Below are 25,306 nucleotides of genomic sequence, written 5' to 3' on the forward strand. Positions count from 1 at the left end.
CCTGTATTGTTGCTTCTTATAGGAGGCCATTATTGATAGCAATCCCTTCCCCACCTCCTCAGATGACAGCATTACTCACGCTATTAGACATCGGTACTTTCATTATCTTCACCGCTAACTACAACGCTCATCAAAGGACTTTGTTACGAAGCGGGCTCTCAGTATAATATCACAAGGCAATTCACAACAGAACTGTGCTGCTTGTATATGGCTCTCAACAAATACCAACACGTCAACCTCCTCCCTTGACGCCGCCGTATGCATTTGTCAGCACATTGTCACTGTATTGAACTGTTTTGTCACTGTTTGGCTGTTAGTTTGGGTGGGGGGGTGGGGGTGGTTGAGGCTCATGGGGTTGGATGTTTTAGGTTTGGGTTCAGGTGAATTTTGTATATACATAGAGTTTAGGTGAAGTTTATCCTCGATTTCTCTGTTGTTTAACGCTGCACTCAGCAGTTTTCCAGCTATACGACGGCGACCTCTAAGTAATGGAATCTGAACAATCCAGTGAGTGACATCATGAGCATCGCTCTACGCACTTTGGACTCGATCACAAGTGTCACACAAGTCGGCGAGCCGATCCCTTTAGTCATAGTCAGCCCTTACGACAAGCATGTGTTATTGAAGACCAACTTTTATCCGGATCTTCATGAAAATGCGTTTAAGATTACTATCCATACATGTCCATGTGTGTGGGTAGGGGGTGCTTGGATATACTGACTTATATATACCCTGATATTATTTGTTCCTCGAAAGCAGAGTAACAACAAGAGACGTGTTGATACGTCTTCTGGTGGGTCATGCAGTCCTGCAGGGATATAAGTTCGCCTTATGTATCCGATTATCCAGTGAATCCAATCTTCATTGTTTTATCATAGATGTTCCGTAGTCACGTAGGACCACGGTATCAGAATGATCAGTCTAATCTCACACAATTGGTGTAGCGCGTGGGATACCAACTGAGAACCACCATGATTCTGTTCTTAAATGAGAATCAACATCGCGCCTTCGATATATCATTTCGAATAAGAAGAAAGTACTAAAACTGAATTATAACTAGATTCTTTCCTGTGTAGTAAGCCCTCACTAGGCTGTTCTTAAGACACTGCGTGGTTTCCTTGCATGGGTCGCTGCGAACGCCAGGTCACGGGTTCGATCCCAAGCCGTGTCACACCAAACGAAGTTAAAATATGGTCCGTGTTAGTCCCTGCATGACGCTTGGCAGAAGTAAACAAGGACTGGTCGGCCCAGTACAATGTGTCCGAGCACTATCAAACCAGCTTAAACCGGGCTTAGTACAAGCAGTCACACATACACACGCACGGTCGTCGTCATATGAGCGAACTATTTTATGTGAGACGTTAAGCCCCATTTCATCTAACCTTGCTTGTGTCTGTCATGAAAAAATGTCATTTGTTTTGGATGTCTATAGTAACGTCATCTGAACCACACTTTATGCATCTGTTACTACAGTGGGGAAACACAATACTATACATTAACGGGCAATGAACTGTTTGGCAACAGGTTGTTGATTGTGTCCTGGACGTTTTCGCTATCAAACTCTTTGAAGCTTCCATTATAAACAGCAAGTAGTCAAGGTAATGTCATGCTCAACCGATTAAGGCGTCGTGGATTAATTAAGTCAGGAAATTAGATCCAGAATGCCGATGGAATGTTTGACGTTTTACATAAGCATCCCAGGAAAGGTGCACTAGAACACGTACACCTTGAATTAATTGTTCATCTCTGTCTCAAGTAAGTGCCGAGTCGGCAAGATCCACAGGCGACTTTGTCTAGCAGGGGGGATCGCAATGTGATCTGTGGTATTTCGCTTGACATTCTCTATAGACGTAGCGATTGAGATCGTCTAGCCAGACAGAAACGTTTGTCTAGCCTAGTTTAGTTGCATATTAAGTTGGCTATGGATGACATCATGCCTGGGTGGTATATGGATGTATCTGTAGTGAGGGGTCGTCCGTCCAGAACCAGGTGACAACAGGTCGTAGGCAAGCTACGTTTACCTTAAGACGACTGTCGTGACCGGGCGGTCAGGATCACTGGTACAGTTTATGCATGTCACCATATGTCATTTGCATTATCGACACTCATGACGTCAACCACATGACTATCTGGTGTTCTGTGTCCTGTGTCCTGCCTTGTTGCCGTACCGTGACGCCATTAACAACACCTGCCGTGACGACCGCGCCGACCGTGTTGCTGATACACGTCCAGGCATCTGATCTCATCATCCACCAGTCAAACACGTCCGGGTATCTGGTCTCATCATCCACCAGTCATACACGTCCAGTCATCTGGTCTCATCATCCACCAGTCAAACACGTCCAGGTATCTGGTCTCATCATCCACCAGTCATACACGTCCAGGCACCTAGTCTCATCATCCACCAGTCATACACGTCCAGGTATCTGGTCTCATCATCCACCAGTCATACACGTCCAGGTATCTGGTCTCATCATCCACCAGTCATACACGTCCAGGTACCTAGTCTCATCATCCACCAGTCATACACGTCCAGGTATCTGGTCTCATCATCCACCAGTCATACACGTCCAGGTATCTGGTCTCATCATCCACCAGTCATACACGTCCAGGTATCTGGTCTCATCATCCGCCAGTCATACACGCATTAAGCCAGCTGTCATTGTAGCAAGCAACACATACTTTATAATTAATACTATCCAGTCATTAATGCACTAATTACACGCTCATGTTGTTTGGTATCATGGGAGTGGCATCCTCCAAAGCGCTAATTCACCTGCAAGGTTAGAAAATCAATTCTACTCAGTTCCTATAATGAATGACTAAACGGCAAAGAATGATGAACCGTCAACTTATGTAGTTGGTCATTATCGTGCTTATGACTCTGGTCATACACAGATACGCATGTGTTATTATACACATGATACATACACAGCTGTAGGTAGCGTACATCATTGATATATTGGGCTAAGGTCCGGAGCAGTACCAGCATTACCTGGCTCAATACCAGATAATCAATGGATGTTGATCAGATTTTGAGATTTTGTCATTTGGAGTATTGTTGGGGTTAGGCCTTCAGTTAGTGAATTATATGAACTTTTTGACAGTAATATACGGCCTTGTGTATTCAGTGTATTATTTGGACATCTAGTTACCGTGTTGTATGTAATAGTTTTCACTGCATGTCATAATTTGACTTAGAATGTTACATGGACTGTAAGTGGATTATATTGCTGTATAGTTTGTGCATCATACCTTCATGTTACTCTAGGATGTTATAGCCTTATAGTGTACCGTGTGGACATATCGTGAGCGTTCTGCACACTAGTGTATAACATGGAGTGAAAGAGCGAGTGAGTATGGTTTTACCAGCTATATCATGGCGGGTGACACCAGAAATGGACTTGAAATATTGTACCCATGTGTGGAATGGTTACGTTACCTGGACCTGTGCACGTGGTTAGTTGGTTATATACATTATGAACTCATACCTATATGCGTATTGAGTGAGTGAGTGAGTGAGTGAGTGAGTGAGTGAGTGAGTTCAGCGCGGAGGACAACAGAAATGGGCTTCACCTTGTACTCATGTGGGGAATCGAGCCCAGGTCTTCATTGTGGCGAGCAAACGCTTTAACCACTAGGCTACCCCACCGCCCTTGCAAATGAAGAGTGGCCGAGTGTTGTTTTACGCCACGACTGGTGTAATTCTCCGCTATCGACACACGGAAAAGAATTAAACATCTCCAAGAAAGTAAGTTAATCATAGTTTACCCTGTGCCGTAAATTTGAGGAAAGTGTAGGCGATCTGTTGTGATCTTATTTTCATTTGAAGTCCCAGCTCAGTTTGTACGGACACGTTAAAACCATGGCATTTCATATTTATTAACTTCCAATACCTTTTGGGGTGCTATGTGAAGTGGTTGGGGCAATGTATACTCATACCTATATTTCTTTCCAATACGGCAGGTTAACCGTTCAGGTCTGGAGACGATGTCAGTAGTCCTACAATGTACTCAGACAAACATGGTTCAGCCGCTTCATTCACAAGGAGTGTCAGAGTGCGGGTGAACTCATCAGTTCAATTAACTGTCCTACCAGATAGTGATAATTGTTTGTGAAATCGCTTGTTACGTTCGACAAGTGCAACAACTCTTGGTGAGTCTAGGTGAAATATAAATAATGGACAATGATCAACTGGGAGTGACTTGGAGATACGCCTCTCTGATCGTCATTTCAGTTATGCCACAGCCTGTTAGAATATGTCAGTTATATCACGGCATGTCAGGTGTGTGTGAGTTTTATAGTTACATCACGATGTATCAGCCGTGTGTGAGTATTTCTACTCTGGGTGTCAGTTTCATATGAGTACTGCACTTCTATAACTGGGTATCGGTTTCATGATTGGATCACCGAATGCCAGATTTATGAAAGAGTGGTACAGTGCAGTATTGGTATCACGTAGTATCTACTTCATGGTGAAGTGTTACAGTTACATCGCGGAGTATCTACTTCATGGTGAAGTGTTACAGTTACATCGCGGAGTATCTACTTCATGGTGAAGTGTTACAGTTACATCGCGGAGTATCTACATCATGGTGAAGTGTTACAGTTACATCGCGGAGTATCTACTTCATGGTGAAGTGTTACAGTTACATCGCGGAGTATCTACTTCATGGCGGAGTATCTACTTCATGGTGAAGTGTTACAGTTACATCGCGGAGTATCTACTTCATGGTGAAGTGTTACAGTTACATCGCGGAGTATCTACTTCATGGTGAAGTGTTACAGTTACATCGCGGAGTATCTACTTCATGGTGAAGTGTTACAGTTACATCGCGGAGTATCTACTTCATGGTGAAGTGTTACAGTTACATCGCGGAGTATCTACTTCATGGTGAAGTGTTACAGTTACATCGCGGAGTATCTACTTCATGGTGAAGTGTTACAGTTACATCGCGGAGTATCTACTTCATGGTGAAGTGTTACAGTTACATCGCGGAGTATCTACTTCATGGTGAAGTGTTACAGTTACATCGCGGAGTATCTACTTCATGGTGAAGTGTTACAGTTACATCGCGGAGTATCTACTTCATGGTGAAGTGTTACAGTTACATCGCGGAGTATCTACTTCATGGTGAAGTGTTACAGTTACATCGCGGAGTATCTACTTCATGGTGAAGTGTTACAGTTACATCGCGGAGTATCTACTTCATGGTGAAGTGTTACAGTTACATCGCGGAGTATCTACTTCATGGTGAAGTGTTACAGTTACATCGCGGAGTATCTACTTCATGGTGAAGTGTTACAGTTACATCGCGGAGTATCTACTTCATGGTGAAGTGTTACAGTTACATCGCGGAGTATCTACTTCATGGTGAAGTGTTACAGTTACATCGCGGAGTATCTACTTCATGGTGAAGTGTTACAGTTACATCGCGGAGTATCTACTTCATGGTGAAGTGTTACAGTTACATCGCGGAGTATCTATTTTATGGTGAAGTATTACAGTTACATCGCGGAGTATCTACTTCATGGTGAAGTGTTACAGTTACATCGCGGAGTATCTACTTCATGGTGAAGTGTTACAGTTACATCGCGGAGTATCTACTTCATGGTGAAGTGTTACAGTTACATCGCGGAGTATCTACTTCATGGTGAAGTGTTACAGTTACATCGCGGAGTATCTACTTCATGGTGAAGTATTACAGTTACATCGCGGAGTATCTATTTTATGGTGGAGCATTGCAGTCATGTCGAGGATTGTCTGCTTGATTCAGGTGTTGGACGTTCATCAAGATGGCGAAACTGAGTGGTCAGGTGGTTGTAACTCGTGTGGGAGTTACTGGTCAAGAGGTCACGAACTAACTTAAGCGTTCGGAAGGAATACATATCGGTTTCTTGTCATGGCAATTATCTTAATTGTATGCCCTTTGCTTTGAAGTCTGATAGGCTTTCATTAATAAAATATAGCACTTACAATGTTTGAAAGCTACAAACATGTTTTCACATCTTAAAGAAACCTCTCCAAAAAGACGTCGCTTGTACATGCTGAGCGTGCATCTATGGATCAGTATCAGACAGTGATGCTTCCAGGTGTTCGCGGGGAGCTAAACGTATCCTTCCTCACCGGTGGCCTCCGTCACAATCAGATGTAAATCACACACAACTGTTCACCTGAAGGAACACGAGAAACCAGCTGCCAGTGATTACTTGCCCTTGGTGTCTAATACAGCATTGTTGCCATGGGGCACGCTGGAGATCTGTCTTCTCTGTTGCGCGTGTCAACTTCACATCTTGCGGACATTGTGTCCACATGGTCCTCATATTTCACGCATCTTAGTACAGCAAGCATAAAGTATCGATGACCCTTCCCAAGCACCACCAAGTAGATACTGCCGTGCCCCGTTTATCCGAACACTTGTGTTTTCATGAAATTGTCCGGAGAAACGAATTGTCGAATATCTGAACTACGGACCATATGTACATGTAGATAGGTGTATAACCTACCTACCGTACAACAAGGTTGACCAGTGGCCTACCGATCACACCCAAGGCCAGGGTTGCACTCTCCACATAGGAATAGTGAGTGGAACCCTGAAGTGATCTTGCTGGAATTGTTTTTGAGCGATATATGATTACTACTCACTCACACACTCATAATCTCATTTTACAATTCAAGAAAGAAAGCCACAATCTGAATATTATATGTTCAGGTCCTTGTGTGAAAGGCGCAAGATACTAGATATAGAGGATATTTATTGCGGAAAACGTTCCATGTTGAAACAGTGACGTAAACAACATGGACGAGATGTATAACAAGTGACAATACATATACTAATAGAAATAGGGATAATACCCAAGGACAATCTACAGATTGATAGAGGATACTAAACGACCTTCCGTGTAATACCATTTTCATTAAACGAGTTAATGATTTGGTATCAGACAAGCGAAATCTTTAACGAGTTTAATAAAAATGGTATTTCACAGAAGCAAGTTTAGTATTTTGTTTATTACTCGCCAACATAAATTGACAGAAACTGCGGCAAAATTGCCTACAGTGTGAGGACTCTCGGCTCTCGGCGAGTAAAGCATGGTCTAGTGTAAGATTGCCGCAAAAATATTACACTGCAGTATTTTTCAACGGGCGAGTAAGAAAAACACATATTAGAAGCACACGTCGACAGTTATGTAAATATAGACCTGATTAAAACACGTGTACTTCTTATTCGGAAAGGCGTGGTCGACTCGCCGCTGTCTGGCATTCAACGGAAACAGATTTATTTAGCTATAGTTACAAACACCGGTGCTATATACAACTAAATACGTGATGACAAAGTATTCCTTTTCACAGTTGTGTATCGTGTTGCCATGGAAATGACTAATAATTGTAATATGAGGTGTTTATCTAAATGAAGAGTTTTTGCTTTAGCAATGCTGTCCGGAATGTCACAAAGTGCCCTTGTACATCTGCATATGAGCTTTACCTCTTTATTGCGTCAGTCACTATGATCACTGATCATTATGTTTTACAACATAATCTTCCTCCACTCAAATATCGTATTCTTCACATTAATTCGGGAGAAAAATATACGTTACCATGGAAACCGAGTGTTTCTATAGCGTACCTAACAATAATTGGACAAATACGACAATGGCGCGTGGGAAAAACCTCTTCAGGGCCTCTTGAGGGACATTCGAGATCATCAGAACGCAACTGCTTCCGGAATCGATGTTAAGTAAACGGAAGTTTGGTCACGTGGTTTTGCCTTGTTCGAGAATACTCTATCCTCCTCAATGGCTCTAACAACCAGCATCACTGAAGTCAACATGTTGCTGTCTGTTGATCTGGGTCATTCCACATCCTACAGTCGATCTGCATATAGTTATCTGTTGGCCTGGGACAACACACATCAGACAGTCATCATATAGTTCACTTTTGTCCCGGAACAACCCACATCAGACAGTCATCATATAGTTCACTGTTGTCCCGGAACAACACACATCAGACAGTCATATAGTTCACTTTTGTCCCGGAACAACCCACATCAGACTGTCAGCATATAGTTCACTTTTGTCCCGGAACAACCCACATCAGACAGTCATCATATAGTTCACTGTTGGCCCGGAACAACACACAACAGACAGTCATATAGTTCACTGTTGGCCCGGAACAACCCACATCAGACTGTCAGCATATAGTTCACTGTTGGCCCGGAACAACCCACATCAGACTGTCGGCATATAGTTCACTGTTGGCCCGGAACAACCCACATCAGACTGTCGGCATATAGTTCACTGTTGGCCCGGAACAACCCACATCAGACTGTCAGCATATAGTTCACTGTTGGCCCGGAACAACCCACATCAGACTGTCAGCATATAGTTCACTGTTGGCCCGGAACAACCCACATCAGACTGTCAGCATATAGTTCACTGTTGGCCCGGAACAACCCACATCAGACTGTCAGCATATAGTTCACTGTTGGCCCGGACCAACCCACATCAGACTGTCGGCATATAGTTCACTGTTGGCCCGGAACAACCCACATCAGACTGTCGGCATATAGTTCACTGTTGGCCCGGAACAACCCACATCAGACTGTCGGCATATAGTTCACTGTTGGCCCGGAACAACCCACATCAGACTGTCGGCATATAGTTCACTGTTGGCCCGGAACAACCCACATCAGACTGTCGGCATATAGTTTCACTGTTGGCCCGGAACAACCCACATCAGACTGTCGGCATATAGTTCACTGTTGGCCCGGAACAACCCACATTAGACAGTAAACATATATTTCGACCTGGAACAGAACACATCCTACACTCAACATGGAGAAATCTGTCGACCTGGCATAACCCATATCAGACAGTCAACGATTCTTTATGGCTGGTCTCACACTGTATACAGGACTGATGCTTATATTATGCTACCCACACCTTCTATACAGAAGCATAGTATTTTCATAACTATATACATGTTTCCACTGCTTCGTTATCAGTCACTCTGGTGTTCATAATAAAAAGATATACTGCAATCAAAATGAACCCTGGAACGTTCTACATTTTCAGCTATACATGTCACGACTGTTTCAGTTCACAAGTTCAGTCACTCGGGTGTGACAGCATGACAATGTCAGATTTACATGTCACGGTTGTTTCAGTTCAATCTCTGGGTTGTGACAGCGTGGCAATGCCAGATTGACATGTCACGCTGTTTCAGTTCAGTCACTGGGGTGTGACAGCGTGGCAATGTCAGATATACATGTCACTTTTGTTTTAATACGGATGTTGGGGGCCTTTGAGGGCCTGTTCTAGAGCATGAAACACTAACCGTGAACACCTCTATTACACGTCTGGTGGCCTGAACAGGTGTTGGTGATGTATGCACCGCTCAGACATGGCTGCCTTCAACACATAACACATCTGGCCAGTGTTGTCGGGAACAACAATGAACTAAACACGTTTCCAGGGCGTGTGCCTTGCGACACTCAATAGGGAAGGACAAGTCAGTATCAAGGCATGATAGTTACGGTATCCATAGGACAGCCAGTTTCGACGATTAATTAAAATTAATACAGTCGACTTGTTGTTGTTTCCGGAGGCTACTGTCTGCTCACGGTACAGGCTTATCCCATCGGGTGCCCATTTTCTACTGGGTGCATAGAAGCAATTCTGAACAAACTCACTTGCCTCGGGTGAGACCACATATATCACATGCGCATCGGTGTGAGCTAAGACTGATGACGTCCTAGAAACTCTCAGAAGTCAAGCTGCCAGTCACGGTAAAGCATAAACTTTCTTTGAGTTACAGGCAGCTACTACCTGATCGAGTTACAGGCGGCTACTACGTGGTGGAGTTACAGGCGGCTACTACCTGGTCGGGTTACAGGCAGCTACTACCTGGTCGGGTTACAGGCAGCTACTACCTGGTCGGCTTACAGGCGCCAACTACCTGGTCGGGTTACAGGCAGCTACTACCTGGTCGAGTTACAGGCAGCTACTACCTGGTCGAGTTACAGGCGCCTACTACCTGGTCGGGTTACAGGCTGCTACTACCTGGTCAAGTTACAGGTAGCTACTACCTGGTCGGATCACAGGCAGCTACTACCTGGTCGAGTTACTGGCAGCTACTACCTGGTCGGGTTACAGGCAGCTACTACCTGGTCAAGTTACAGGTAGCTACTACCTGGTCGGATCACAGGCAGCTACTACCTGGTCGAGTTACAGGCGCCTACTACCTGGTCGGGTTACAGGCAGCTACTACCTGGTCAAGTTACAGGCTGCTACTACCTGGTCGGGTTACAGGCGCCTACTACCTGGTCGGGTTACAGGCAGCTATTACCTGGTCGGGTTACAGGCGCCTACTACCTGGTCCGGTTACAGGCAGCCACTACCTGGTCGGGTTACAGGCGGCTACTACCTGGTGGAGTTACAGGCGGCTACTACCTGGTCGGGTTACACCTGGTCGAACTTCAGTATGATATCGCCCGTCATACGTTTGCGACAATATAGAACCACACCTTGGAATCGAAGTCCCACAAAGATCTATGAAATGATCTATAGACAGAATTAATGAGTGGGTCTAAGTATGGGAGGAACCGCCGTGTTATATATTTCATACCTGAACACATACATGGGGCTTACGTCACAACGATCAGTGTAAATCTTTGCTCAGACAGAAGCACGGTGTGCTACTCGTAGATCAGTTTCGATAAAGTCTACTGACAGGTTCTCGTCACTGTCCGGCAGGAGCTATTATGAAAAACAACCCACTGTGAACAACAGCATGGGTTGTCGTGCCATACATGATAATATATACAGCATAGTGGGCGCTTCACTAACACAACGACGTCTTAACATTACGTCAAAGGCTGAGACTGATATACTGGTTGAGAATAGTCAGGTATGTTTATAGGAAACATCGGTTCGACAGTCTAACGTGTTGTAGTTATTGTTGTTTTGTCACGTGCATCAGCAGGCTGTTCTTCCCCTTCATGTATGAGTCAGTAGCATCAATATTCTACAGCTAGCTGCCGTTCACAGCAAAGCCAGCTCCATCACTAGCAGTGGTCACCCGCTTGGCAGACAATCACCTTCCTCCTCATCCCCTTCTTCCGTCTGTCCATCCTCTTTTCATTCGCTCTGTCGGCGGTCCCTATTATCTGAGAAAGCAGCACTCCCGACTCTCCTCAAGTGCAGCCTAACTCCTGCTGGCCACGCGCGTGCAGCCTCTCTGACTACCGTTTGTAAAAATATTGACTGGGATGCTGTGCTATGACAGAAGTCTGTGGCCTTAACGAGTTCGTATCGTGATGTCACAGTACTAACTGACGCGAAATTGCTGTACATTTCATTGTGATGTCACAGTCACGTGACAGACTTGTCATTAGGATGAGGGTGACGAGCTAAGCAATGCCATGTGGTAGTGCACTTACTGATGGATTAGAATAACGGCGGTCGGTTGTATTAATGTTGTAACCGCATGTCCAGCGTGTAGCTCGTGTGGAATATCTCGCAAAGTGTTGATTTTATTGAGTGATGAGTTTTTACCAGTTTCTATTTGTTCTCAGCCTATGATGAGCTGTTAGTTGCATGCTTCTATTATGTGACAGGCTACAGCTCACAAAGTATTAATTCCTCGTGGATATCACAGCAAATCAATGACGAGGAAGATTTATCAGCGGGGTTTGTACACGTGTTTGTGACAACTTGTTGACAGCTCGAGTCTGGGATTACAACTTCCGTTCCACTATGCCAGGAAGAAAAGGAATTCTCCAGTCACAAAACACGTTTTTGGACACTATCGCAACACGATTCGACGGAATCCGTGAGTACTTTTAATATTTCGTTTTATCATTGTATACAGGTTGTGTGATGTCAACACGCACGCCTTGTTACCGGACGGAAGTACGAGAGTCTCGCGTTGAACAGTAGCTCTGTACTAAGGAACCGAGTACCCACAAAGCGGCACGCTCGTAATGCTGTGGTACAAAACAGCGTGGAGCTTTTGTTTTTTTGTTTGTAGTTGTTTTTATGCGATTCTACCAAGTTACAACAAGCACTTCCACAAAATATTTGACAGCTATGTTTTAAAAAGGTCGTTTGGGTGAACCAACATTGTCAGGAGTTTCAATACAAGAGGGAAATTTTAGTATATTTCGACTCCAGTAATATGACGGGCATGGGGGTGTAGTCCTATTTCTTCATCTGGTGAAGAAAGCTAACGGGTAGATAACTTGAGAAGCAGATAACCAGGGAAGCTACAAGAACCCGTCATCCGTGACCAGGAAACCCACCTACCTAGCGATTTGGACTTGTCAATTAGATTATTTGCACAGGTTTCCTGCCTGTCTTCACAAAGACGCATCTGTTACATTCCACCCGAAACTCCTTGGCCATAACCAATCAGTGTTTGATTACAATCAGTGTTTGATTACCAATCAGTGTTTGATTACCTATCAGACTTTATACGCCCTCATTAACTCATGGCTTCCACAAGCACATTGCCATTACCATTGAGCACCAATTACTGGATTCCTTTGTTGACTGGGAACCATTGTGGCCATATCATGCGTTTCACATGTTCTATGTACCTTTCTGTTTCCTAGAATTTTATACACCCCTTATATTACAGTTGACGTCAATATATTTTCACTCTAACTTTGTATTACTTGTAAATACCATAGTTTTAACCGTCTTCAGTGTGATATTTAAACCTGGGTAGTGACATGTATCATTTCATCAGTAGAGGATAACACCAACATACCCCAGGTAAAATTTCAAGTCTATCTTTGATGCCACGGAGTATACCACTAGTACCCCAGTATGTGATATGGGAAATGTGGATCTCTAGGTGCTACACACTTGTTGAACAGTTTAAAGTTGAAGCCCGTTTTAAACATGACGTCAGCTGGAAGGGAACATTGTTGTCAAAACGCTGAACCCCTGTTGTTCGACTTGTCTTAAACTACTCCGGTCTCTGCTCTAGGAATTACCAGGAAACTGTTTCCACGCTTGAAGCTACCTTGTGGAGCTGTGTTCAAATGTACTGATGTTTTTCGAAAAGTAACGTATCACTTTCACGCTGGAAAACTTCAGACATGCCTGTGTCAAAAGCTAGTCCAACATTAATCAAATAACACAACCAGTTTATGGGGGTTCGGGCAACACGGCGCTGGATTCCTCGCCATATAATGATACATTTTTCCACTATTTTACAAACGTGATAATGTCCAGTGTGTGATGGTCCGCCCAACCAGATTGCCAGCAAGCCGCATGGAGGCAGCAACAGTCTGTTTCATCCGTGAAATGTGAGACATGAATATGTGGTATTAATCCTATATTCCCTCCCCCATACAAGCAGGAAGCAGATGGTTCGCACAAAAACGACCAGCTTCAGAAGAAGCCTGGAAATCCATTTAATAATTATACGATATATTGCATTGACGAGCGTAATATATTCCGCTCCGTATATGTTCAAAGTTTTATTTCAGTTCACGCGCGTGCTTAAATGGAAGGTAAACATGGCATCCTTTCAACATGAAAATATATATTTTGTAATACTCATATTCAATAAAATAGTCATGCTCGGAGATTATGTTACACTAGCCTAAGCATGTGGTTTTTAAATGCGCCCAGACATTGCACATGTCAGCAGCGTCATAATCAGAGAAGTGTAAAAACTATAATATTTTGAAGTTCGAGTTGCTGTCAAGAGGCATGCCTGTGGTTTTGTTATCGTTTAAAATTAGAAGCGTTGCTGTCGATCGCCAGCCGGAGCGGTAAACAAACTCCTCAATAGAGGAGTTAATTATTGCTGATTTATTTGTTGATATCAAACAGTCATTTAACGATGATTTAAAAATTGTTCTTGGGTCAAGAATGTCACAGCTGTCTTTCTGACATACCTTGACAGTCTATCTTGATGACAAGTCTTCTTGACATACCTTGAAAACCTACCTTGAAATGTTTTCCTAACATACCTCGGCAACGTAGTTTGATGACAAGTCTTCCTGACATGCACTGGTAACATACCTTGGTGACAAGTCTTCCCGACATACCTTGACACCCTAACTTGATTAAATGTTTTCCTAATATACCTTGACAACTCAACTTGATGACAAGTCATTCTGCCATACCCTGACAACCAACCATGATGACAAGACTTTCTGACATACCTTGCCAACATACCTTGATGAAATGTTTTCCTTTTACAACCTACCTTGATGACAGGTCTTCCTGACATACCTTGACAACCAGTCTTGATGACAATGACAAGTCTTCCTGACATACCCTGGTAACACACCTTGATTAATTGTTTTCCTAACATACCTTGACAACCTACCTTGATTAAATGTTTTCCTAACAAGACTTTCTAATATACCTTTTACAACCTACCTTGATGACAAGTCTTCTTGACATACCTTGACAACCAATTTTGATGACAAGTTTTCCTGACATACCCTGGTAACATACCTTGATTAAATGTTTTCCTAACATACCTTGACAACTGACCTTGATGACAAGTCTTCCTGACATACCTTGACAACTAACATTCATGACAAGCGTTACTGACATACCTTGGTGATGGTCATACTTTCCTTGCACACTTTGATGAACAACCTTTCAGACATACATCCCTGACATACCTGCATGACGTATCTTGACGTGACAATTTGCCTAGATGAAAACCTCAGTGGCATATCTCATGACATACCTGAATGGCATACCCTGGTACACTAGGCAGGGTGACGTTGTAGACCTGACATTGTGACTAGAGCATACCAACATTATATGAGAGCTGCCACCGGGCACGTCAGTGACAACCTTTCTTCCACGGAATGTTTTATTCGGATGTCTAATTACCATGTAGTGATGGCATGCACAAGTGTGGAATCACTTTACTGTCATCAACTGATCCGCGTTGTTAATCCCCAATGTGTATTGTGTCAGTGAGCTTGTCACTTCTCAGTAGTTACTGGTGTTCATATTTATCACTTGGCCTGTAACACAGGACCGTGGGTGTATAAGCTGAACCTTTGCCCATCTAGCGGTGTGAGAGGTGCTCTGGGGCACCAACCTTACGCAGATCCGGTACATTTTCCTTCTGTAGGCTGTATGTCTACATATACTTATATAGCAATGTATGTACGTGCATATACCGCAAGCTATCGCCCTCATTATGAGACTTTCGACAGAGAGCAGTGTACACAATTCCCTGCCCGTAGACAAACCTTCACCGCTTAGGTATATAGGTATATAGCTTAGGTATTGCTGTATATATGGCCGCGGTCTGTAAATGATCGAGCCTTGACCAGACAATCCGGTGATCAAAGATCGATCTACGCTAGTGGGATACCATTTCAGGTGACAACCAAGTGAACGAGGCTGAGAAATTCGATCCCGTTAGATGACTCTGGCGGCAAGCATGGGTAGATGAAGACCAGTTCTACCAGGATACTCACGGACGTACGCGCTCTTCAGCTGTAAAGTATTAAGTATTGACTGCATGTGATCAGATGAATTGTGAAAATATAACACTTTGACGGAGTTATACCAGAAACCGGTGACACCAGTATATTACAAAATGTATGAACGGTCTGACCACTAAGGCCCATTGAAGTAGCATCTGCACACACAGCGAACTGTCTTGTGCCGCTCATCAATCTGTGTATACAAACGCAAAGCTGAAACCAATTTTCACCTCCAACATTCGTTAAAACGTTTAGTGTAAATCAGCTATGGTATTATCAAACTAACAGGCCGCGTATGTTGTTCCAGTGGAAAGAGATTTGTTGGCCCGCCAGGGCTGTCTCGACACATTATGGAGGACTCATTGTACTGGCAATATATGTGGTTGCAGCGATGTAGAGTGGAAGTTCAAAGCACCAAGTTCACGGTAGGGTTCAGGTTACGGTAATAAGTCTTCAGAAGTGTTACGATCGCCGCCATCCCGCCTTTATTACCAATCAGCCGGAGTGATGAACCTGACCGCTGTGTTCCTGGGTTGGCAAAGTTTTGTAATGGCTCTTGACATCTGTCCATCGGACCATAGTCTGTCTCACAGTCCCCGAATCACATTATTTTCCCTACTTCCAGGCCCTCTCTGCAATGGAAAGGCCTTAAATGAAGCAAGTCTATATTGCCTCATGTTCAGTGCCTATTATTTCGATGTTCGCATAGCGCTAAGCTAGTGGTAAGTTAATGTTAATGTATGGCACTTACGACTGTCTTTTCGCGAAGAGAGCTTCGAAAATGTAGGCCAGGACCTATGGTCTCCCGGGGCTCCCTTTTCAGTTTGTATGGGTTAGTTTGTTACAATAAAACTTAGATATAGTCACAGACTAAGCAACAACAAATCCACACTGCATAAAACATTTTGAAGTTCAAATATAGTCTGTATTTTGGAGTAAGTCAGGGTTTAGATTAAATAAAACATGCCCTTCCCTTCTTATCTGAACATTAGACCATCATCGTCGGCAATTATGCAAGTATATACTTCATATTTTTTTTCTTCGCTTGCTTTGGTCATTTTAACTCAATTTTCGATTCTGCACTTGGCATTATAAACCTTTCAACTTTCAACTGACCCACTGATAAGATGACATGTCTTTTTCCTTAAGGTGGAGTGTAAGTAAGAGATGGGTTTGCTTTATGTCGTTGCAGTCATGGCAAATGCACAAGTTGCTTGTTTCTTTCCTAGCTGTCTTAGAGTTCAATATTAACTTTACTTTGGTACTAAATTTGTATTAAGTCTAGGAACAGTGACAGAGTCCACAGAGACCAATCTTCTTTGTACAGAGCGAGAACCAAGACAAGACCTGCTCTGCCACGACACTGCCTTTCCAAGAGATATACACCTATACTACGGCCGGAGACACCGTCCTCCTAACATCGGACGGCCACAGAGACTAGATGCTCACGATCGACTCCATCGAGTTATTACCATTAAGCATATCCCACAGAAAGAAGCCTTTTACAGAGAAACATGATTCGTACCGAATGCTATCATATTTAAGGCATATGGAAAAATAGTGGAATACATTCTGTGGGCCTTGTGAGCAGGAACAAGAAGCATTATCTGAGATGAAACGATTATACCTGTCACTGTTTGTCACTGCATCCCAGTGGAAGGCAGCAGTGAATTATTTGACAGAGTCAGCTACCAAAATTAGATCGGACATTATGTTCGTATTAACTTATGGTTTGATTAGATTCTGAAACTGTCCAACAGAGGAAGCATTTTCCGCATTTATAGGTGGTTCATTCCACAGTTAAATTGTGTCGGACAAAAACGATTTGGTATAATCAGTAGATTTGCATCTTATAGTTTGATAATTGTCATTATTCCTAAAGTTGTAGTTACTGTTATCAGAAACATTCCCTGGAGCAAGATCACAAAGATAGTCAGGAACCATATGGTTTACCATTTTGTAAAATAATGTTGATTTAGAAAATTTTGTATATATATTGTTATGAATGTCAAAATATCAAGTTCTGTAGCATTGTTAATTAAATGCAGAGAATATTAAAATTTACTTTCTTAACTTCTTAACCCTTAAAAATATATAACTTTATATTGCTCCCCTTGTCCAGTATTTGACTTTCCAATACACACTATGGTCGGTACATCAAAGACAAGACGGTAATCCCCCGCACGGGATTATCTGTTTGGCATATCTAACAAACCGGACAGGTGGGACTAACCCGTAGAAACGATAAACTGTCGATGAATCGATAGCTTGTGTACCTGTATATTAGTTATTGGCTTTCGGTGGAATGCTGATTTCACCGAGATTATGCGTTAACTGTTTCAAGTTTCTTGTCAGTTATTAAAAGAAACTGAAACTATTTCAGCTTGTTTCTATTTCATATAAATTATGCGTTCATTTGGGAAGTGACCTCTAATGAGACATTTCAAGGAGAGAAAACAACTTAATAGTATTGCAATAGTTGGTCGCAACGGACTATCGCTATTGCAATAATTGTTTCCCCCTCAAAAGTGACCCCTAGTTTTGACTTGGAAACTGTTATCAACATATCAATTTGTAACTTTTTGACAATAATTCAGTCTAATGTATATTCTTCTGTCCATCGTTGTAGCCTATTCACACAGTAAATATGCCTCGAACTTCTGTATGTAACAGTTATGCACATTTTGTAGGATTTGTAATGGATGTGAATTAAAACTCAACGGACAACTGCCTTTTATGGTTGGTCAGGCATATCACATGATCCCGTGCTAACTAGATGAGGTTACAGGCTTATCGGAGTCGTCTGTCGCAGTCCTGCACACCCGGCCATTGATTTCCACGTGGGCGAGAACCGTGTTTTTTGTTCTGCTTGTGTGCTGGATATCATGTTTCAGAAAGACCACGTGAAATGGCTGCACTGACATATGTAAATATACCTGTTATATCCAGACAACGTGTCACATGTTCATGTATTGTTTGTGTCAACATATGCAGAGGGTATTGTTTTACCACTGATCATGGACGGGTGTGATACTGAAGCTGTGAATGCTAACCACACCCATGTCCTGTCGTCTCCATGCACACATACATCCGGACGCACGCACACACAGATGCATATTATCTTGTATCCTCTCACCCGCCACCACACAATACGAGAAGTGAGTGATAGTCAGCAGCCATTTCTCTGCGGGCGACATTAGGACTGGTGCTGCTTCATGGTCTGGGCGTCACTCTAGGTGAGTGAGTGATTGTTGTCTAACGCCGCACCAGCACTCCTGCGACTGTCTTCACGTACGTGGAGTCCCTACACGCGCTACATCCCGTTAACAAAAATGTAGTTACAAAATATAAAAAATATACAACCGACAATAGGCCATCTAGCCTGCGCTGAACAAGAATGTATTTACCTATAATGTACCAACTAGGCCAGCTTACCTCCCTTGAACAGGAATACACACACACACACACACACACACACACACACACACACACACACACACACACACACACACACACACACACACGAAACCAGCATTCCCACCTCCCACAAGCCATATATGTGTGTGTTATATATATGTGATGTGAAAGTGTGTGTCTGTGTGTCTATATATCGCGTAAAACATATATGGCTTGTGGGAGGTGGGAATGCTGGTTTCATGTGTGTGTATGTGTACACACACACACACACACACACACACACACACACACACACACTTTCACATCATTATTGCGTCTTCCGAACGTCCCCACAACTCACTTGTTGCGGCTGGCCAAAATGGCCGGTAAATGTAAATGGTACACGTATGTATGTGTATTTGTAACAGTGTAACATAATCTTTCAGGGATCTTAACAGATTGAATGGCCGTACAAAACAATGTAACCCTGGACTAACTCACTTTATTGTTATTCTAAAGCACGAACGCCATAATGAAGGCCTAAGAGGCGGCCCTTATGCACGGTCACGCCAGTCGTGGAACAGTTACACTGCGTGTCCGGCCGGCTCTGTACTCCCATGTCATGGTGCCATGCTGTCTGATGACCAAGTTGTACTGATAAACCGTACTCGGTAAGAGCACATGGCTTTATTAGATATTTATCTGACTCTGTTACGAAGGCGTGAAGTGTATCCGGGCTTACTGACTTGTGGCGTGGCATAATGTGTAGGAGTGGGGGTGGGGGTGGGTGTTGGTTTCATGTATGCTGTGTGGAGGCTGGTGGCTTATGGGAGGTGGGAATGTTGGGCTCATGTGGACTGAATGGAGGCTGGTGGTCTGTGAGAGGTGGGAATGTTGGTTTCATGGAGGGTGTATGGAGGCTGGTGGTCTGTGGGAGGTGGGAATATTGGTTTCATGGAGGCTGGTGGCTTGTGGGAGGTTGGAATGTTGGTTTCATGTAGACTGAATGGAGGCTGGTGGTCTGTGAGAGGTGGGAATGTTGGTTTCATGGAGGCTGGTGGTCTGTGGGAGGTGGGAATGTTGGTTTCATGTAAACTCTATGGAGGCTGGTGGTCTGTGGCAGGGGGGAATGTTGGTTTCGTGTAGACTGTATGGAGGCTGGTGGTCTGTAGGTTTAGGAAATGTTGGTTTCATGTCGACTGTATGGAGGCTGGTGGTCTGGTGGGTGCGGATGTTGGATTCATGTAGGCTGTATGGAGGCTGGTGGTCTGTGGGTGGGAATGTTGGTTTAACTGTTAGTTGTGTGACAGGTGTGGTTTGTTTTCAACCATTGTGTAATGTCGGGTAATGTCTGTCATTGACAAGTGTCACTGAGAAGTGCCACTCCTTATTGTCAGACTCTAGAACGCGACATAAACATCCAACTCATATCATAGCAACTTCGCTAACTGTTAAATGTATAAATATACATGCACATGCATGCACATGGGATGTGCGTGTGCGTGTGCGTGTGCGTGTTTGGTTTAATATGAGAAACATGAAGACAAAACTGTCGGACCTTATTCATTAAGGCTACTTCTTACGACCTTCTTGCAACAGCTGATGGCGTCAATCAGATCCCGTCAGTTCGTCTTGAATTAGAGATATCGGAATAGACAAACGTCTCCAAACACGACATCTGATTCAGCACCGACAAATGTAAATGTTAATCAACCTGAACTGATTTTCGCGTACGAATTTATTAGTCGTAATTAAGATGGTAATTCAATTTCCTTTTGTGAGGAAGCAAGCACAATTAAACCAGTAGATACGTACGTGAAGCTGCCCCAGACACTGACGGCCAGGATATATGAACCTCTTACGCACATCCAGACGTGCTGTCACTGGCTCTCGGTTTAGAACAGATGAGTATCGCGTATTCTTCTGTTCCACGGAGTCATTCCAAAAGGTCATGTTGACAGATCCACAAATTTTATCATTTCAGTTTAGAATATTTTACTTCGATGTTAAGTGAATAAGAATGCTTTCCAAGATAAGGTTTTTGTCGATGAGTTAAGAACACAATTCAAGAGCTTTTAAATATTGTATTTTAGACTAACTGCTTACATTCAAGCAACAGTAATTGGCTTCATTAAGGATTTTCAGTGACCTGTTCATATTATTATCACTATTTTTTTCTTTTACACCCAACGGAATATCATTCGAAGCAACCAGTAACGGTTATTGTCAGACTTTGGCGTGTTATATTTCCAAAACACTACTTTTTCTGGTCGTCAAAATATACGCTTCTTTACATTTGCTTATTCATTCATGAGGGTTCTATTTATAAAATGTCTGTCCTGATGTATATAGCTATATAAATCGACTAATAGCAACAGAGAGAACCATGAAATTCTATGGACAAGCATTTAGCACAGCATATGTTGTGACACCTTCCAGGCGACCTCTTGTGTACACGCCGTATAACGCACTTATCTGCATCAATTGGGTAATATGAGTTCGATCTCTGAACCTTTTCCGTACCATTAATTAAACAGCCCCCAGCGAAACCTGCAACACAATGAAAACCGAGATGGTATACATTTACCTGTCAGTCCTCAGCTGTAAAGTAGCGGTCTCCCGAGCAACGGTACATCCAACACAAGTGCGACAAATAGTCCGTAATTTAGTAAAACCACTTTTACTGAGAGAAAGCTTCCTGGTTAACACCAAAACATGTAGTGATTAATAAGCGGATTAAGATTTAGTGTTGGGGTGAGTGAGTGAGTTAATATTTAACGTCACATTTAGTTTTGGATGCTTGGGGTCGTTTTATATATTTCTCTCTATCGTCCCTAATACCACCATTTTAACTAACTTACGACACATCATCTGTGGCGTGGTAGAATATCTATTATGTTTTAACTCTGTTTACTCTGAGTCTGGCCCGTGAATATCAGAGGTAGAATAGGCCTTTAAGAACAGATGCTTGCCACAAAAGGCGACCATGCTTCTAAGATGCGACTAACAGGATCGGGTGGTCAGGTTGTTTGACACGTGTCATCAGTCCCCAATTGCCCAGATCAATGTTCATGCGGTTGATCACTGGGTTGTGTGGTCTAAACTCGACTGTTTACAGGCGACAGCCTTATACCCGGAATGTTGCTGAGTGCGGTGTAAAACTAAACTCACTAACTCATTAGTCACTCACTCACTCATTTCGATCGTCGTTTATTCCTGTGTAGCGTTTTCTGAGTCGGAGAAGTTATCAGAAACAAACTGTACATGTTAGTTCAGAACAATTGCAGATATACTATTTGATACACGACTGTTCATCTTATCTGTAGTATGTTATTAATGAATTCCATTATATTTTAAAGGAAAATAGCAAATACATGTGTACACTAATGCTAGCGGCCATCTTTGGTGTCTTGTTTTTTTTTATAAATCAATAATTATCTAACATGGTTGGCTTAATGTAGCTCCAAATTCATTTTCTACCCTAGTTTTTACAGAACCAGTTTATTTTGACATAAAATGTCCCAGCCCCTGATTACTTTTCACAAACTGTTGCAGGAATGAGTGACGGTTAGTTAGACATAATCAAATTTGCCAGCATTTCATTTTTCAATTGCATGAAAAGCTAAGGCGATACACTCTTGTCAGTGTATTTATGCCGGACTGTGTTACTGATACGCTGTTTCAGTAGCCTTAATAGTTTCAGTAGCCTTAATAGTTTCAGTAGCCTTGATAGTTTCAGTAGCCTTAATAGTTTCAGTAGCCTTGATAGTTTCAGTAGCCTTAATAGTTTCAGTAGCCTTAATAGTTTCAGTAGCCTTGATACGGCCACTGAGTGAAATGCTCCACAGTTCTTTCGCGAAATTCACACTCGTCCGAAATCCCGTTTCTGCACATTAATAAGAAGGGCAAGTAGAAATTCAATGGGTTCACACTCCCTGCAAGTATTTGAAGGCTAACAGTCCGAGCTGGAAGTCATTATATGTGGTCAACATATTTCTTTTGTTCAAGCAGGACCAGGTTGAAGACAGAAATATTTCTGCTGACGATTGTGCGGCATCCTTACGCCAGTATTTGTCAGTCCAGTATCCGTGTTGTCTTGTTATTCCGAGTTACGGGTTTCCCCCAGCAGTCCACACCAGTCCCGAGCGGCCAAGTTCGCTGACATGGCAGATAGCAGAGGCCATATATATTTTATGGTTTGTGTAGATAGTGTGCCATTGTGCGCGGTTTCATACTCTTCATGTCTTGATATCAATCACTGGATTGGGTGGAAACTCATTAAGCGGGCGCTGTCAAGTGACTGTAATATTGGAGGGTGCCGTATTCAAGCCACAAGATATCAAGATTGTAAGTGGTTAAACCTCTCCACGTCCTTTGTAGTCTCCAGTCACAGGAATAATGTACTTTGTAGTCTCCAGTCACAGGGACACTGTACTTTGTAGTCTCCAGTCACGGGAACATTGTACTTTGCCAAGAAACTTAAATAATGTTCAAAATTGTCTCAAATCTCACTCATTCCAGGACGGTATGCCTTATTGTTGCGTCAGAATAGATACTGGAATCAAATGTTGGTATGCAAAGGCTTTCAAAATTGATTTTTTTAATCGATGACGTTATCTTAGGATTGTCAACAGGGTCTCGGAATCTTCACACAACGGACATTGCCCGTGTATGCTGAGTGTCATGGTACGCATGACCGGAGAACCTTCTAGAAATATCCAGTTTGAGAAGTGCGTCGTTTCTGACTGTTTGATCCATGCTGACATTCGGTTTTCTTATAATCTGAATCGCGTTGTACAAACAGAGACGTGGCAACGTATAGCTCCAGGTATTGATATTTGAATAATACATGGAGGAAAACAATGAATACAAGCGCAGATGATGGCATTCACTGTTTTGATACTACTTGTGTCTCTATTGGCGACCAACTGGGATTTACTCGCGGAGGAGGTACGGGTGGACGGGTAGTCGGTGTGGTAGAGACAGCTGGTAGACGGAGGGTACTGGCGTCTCTGTTAGTACAATTGTCGATCAACTGGGACTTCAGGGCGGATAGTCTGTGTGGTAGAATTGACCGTGAGCATCCGACACCTGGTTTAGGCCCCTCGTGTCCACTTACTCGTCTAGCGTCCAGTTATGACGAAATGCTTCGTATCACTCACTCACTCGGAGACATCGCGTATCAGCACCGTCCAGCCGAGTCATCGCCACCAGCTACGGCGATGTCGTTGAACACGTTTTCTCGAAGTTTGTTTGGTCAAACAGCTGCGTGATCAGTGACTCAATAACTCTATATGACAGAGTGTGAGGAAGACAAACTGTCTGTGAAGTCAGTATTGATGTGTCGATGCTTCTACAGCCGATTGTTACGATGAGCTGATCACATGTCTTGAGGCCACAGTTGCCACATGGCTGTATTTGCTATGCTGACAACATCTTTTTCACAAAACATACTTCACGTCGTCTCAACAGGCATCACGACGCTTAGCAACATATGGTACCAGCAACACGACATACCACGAGAAGACAATATCTGTAACGCTGACACAACATAATGGCAATATCCGTGTCAGTGACAACAACAATGGCAATGTCTGTAACGCTGACACAAAGCAGTGGCAATATCTATAACACTGACACAACATACTTGCAATATCTGTAACACTGATACAACACAATGAGCATATCTCTGGCATTGACACTACACAATGGTAATGTGAGTTGTTTTTCAGTTATGCTATGGTGTCCATCTTACTGTGTGGATAAGTAAGTTATATTACGGTTAGTCATTTCCAGGTCGACGTGATTCTGACGACCCAAGAGCATGAGTATGGCACTGACTGGCCAAACAGCATATTTCGAGCGAATCCAGGAATCGAACTCACGATCTTCATAGTCGAGCAGCAAAGGGATGTAACATTCTCTTTCTGATAAACTATGTAATAGTGTGAAATTCTATGTGCCTGTATTGATAACATGAATGATTAAGTATACGAGCAGTAGATTTACTACTGAGACAGATCAGATTCACGAGAGACATGATTATCAAGACATATGTTTGAGTTGGTGCCATCGGAAACTCATCATCGTTAGAACCTTATTTCCATCCTATACTCCTTTATCACACACGGGATCGTTCGGGCGCCCGTTCCCTACACAATAACCACTTGCGTATAAGCACTGTTCAACGTCACCACACGCTTCGTCGCTATGATGTTTGGGAGTACAAGGTAATATTCTGAGAGTAGTCGTGTTTGAGCCGTATCTCGTGGATCACCCAAGGCGTGACCAAGTCTGTCTACATTGCCACATATAAGCCACAACCGTATGCTCAGTATCTAATTAATTCAGTTTGCCGTATCTGTATCACAGAGCTACTCAGAAGCATAACCCTTGTGTGTAAGCGTTGAGAGTCTCCAGGACGTCGGAGT

General features: G+C 43.1%; 1 protein-coding gene across 4 annotated transcripts in view; it reads left to right on the forward strand.

Annotated features, from left to right (window-relative positions):
- The first annotated feature begins 10,679 nt into the window (after positions 1-10,679).
- The window catches only part of LOC137254683 (potassium voltage-gated channel subfamily H member 8-like), a 231,458-nt gene continuing 216,831 nt past the window's right edge, over positions 10,680-25,306 (forward strand). For 3 of the 4 annotated variants that reach the window (XM_067792536.1, XM_067792538.1, XM_067792539.1), the window contains exon 1: positions 11,434-11,833. In XM_067792536.1, the coding sequence (XP_067648637.1) occupies positions 11,758-11,833 (76 nt within the window). In that variant the 5' untranslated portion in view covers positions 11,434-11,757. Of the gene's footprint in view, positions 10,910-11,433; positions 11,834-25,306 lie in introns of those variants that run through there. The other variant, XM_067792537.1, reaches the window with a different exon arrangement.

Source organism: Haliotis asinina, chromosome 10, assembly GCF_037392515.1.
Source record: "Haliotis asinina isolate JCU_RB_2024 chromosome 10, JCU_Hal_asi_v2, whole genome shotgun sequence".
NCBI classification, from domain to species: domain Eukaryota; kingdom Metazoa; phylum Mollusca; class Gastropoda; order Lepetellida; family Haliotidae; genus Haliotis; species Haliotis asinina.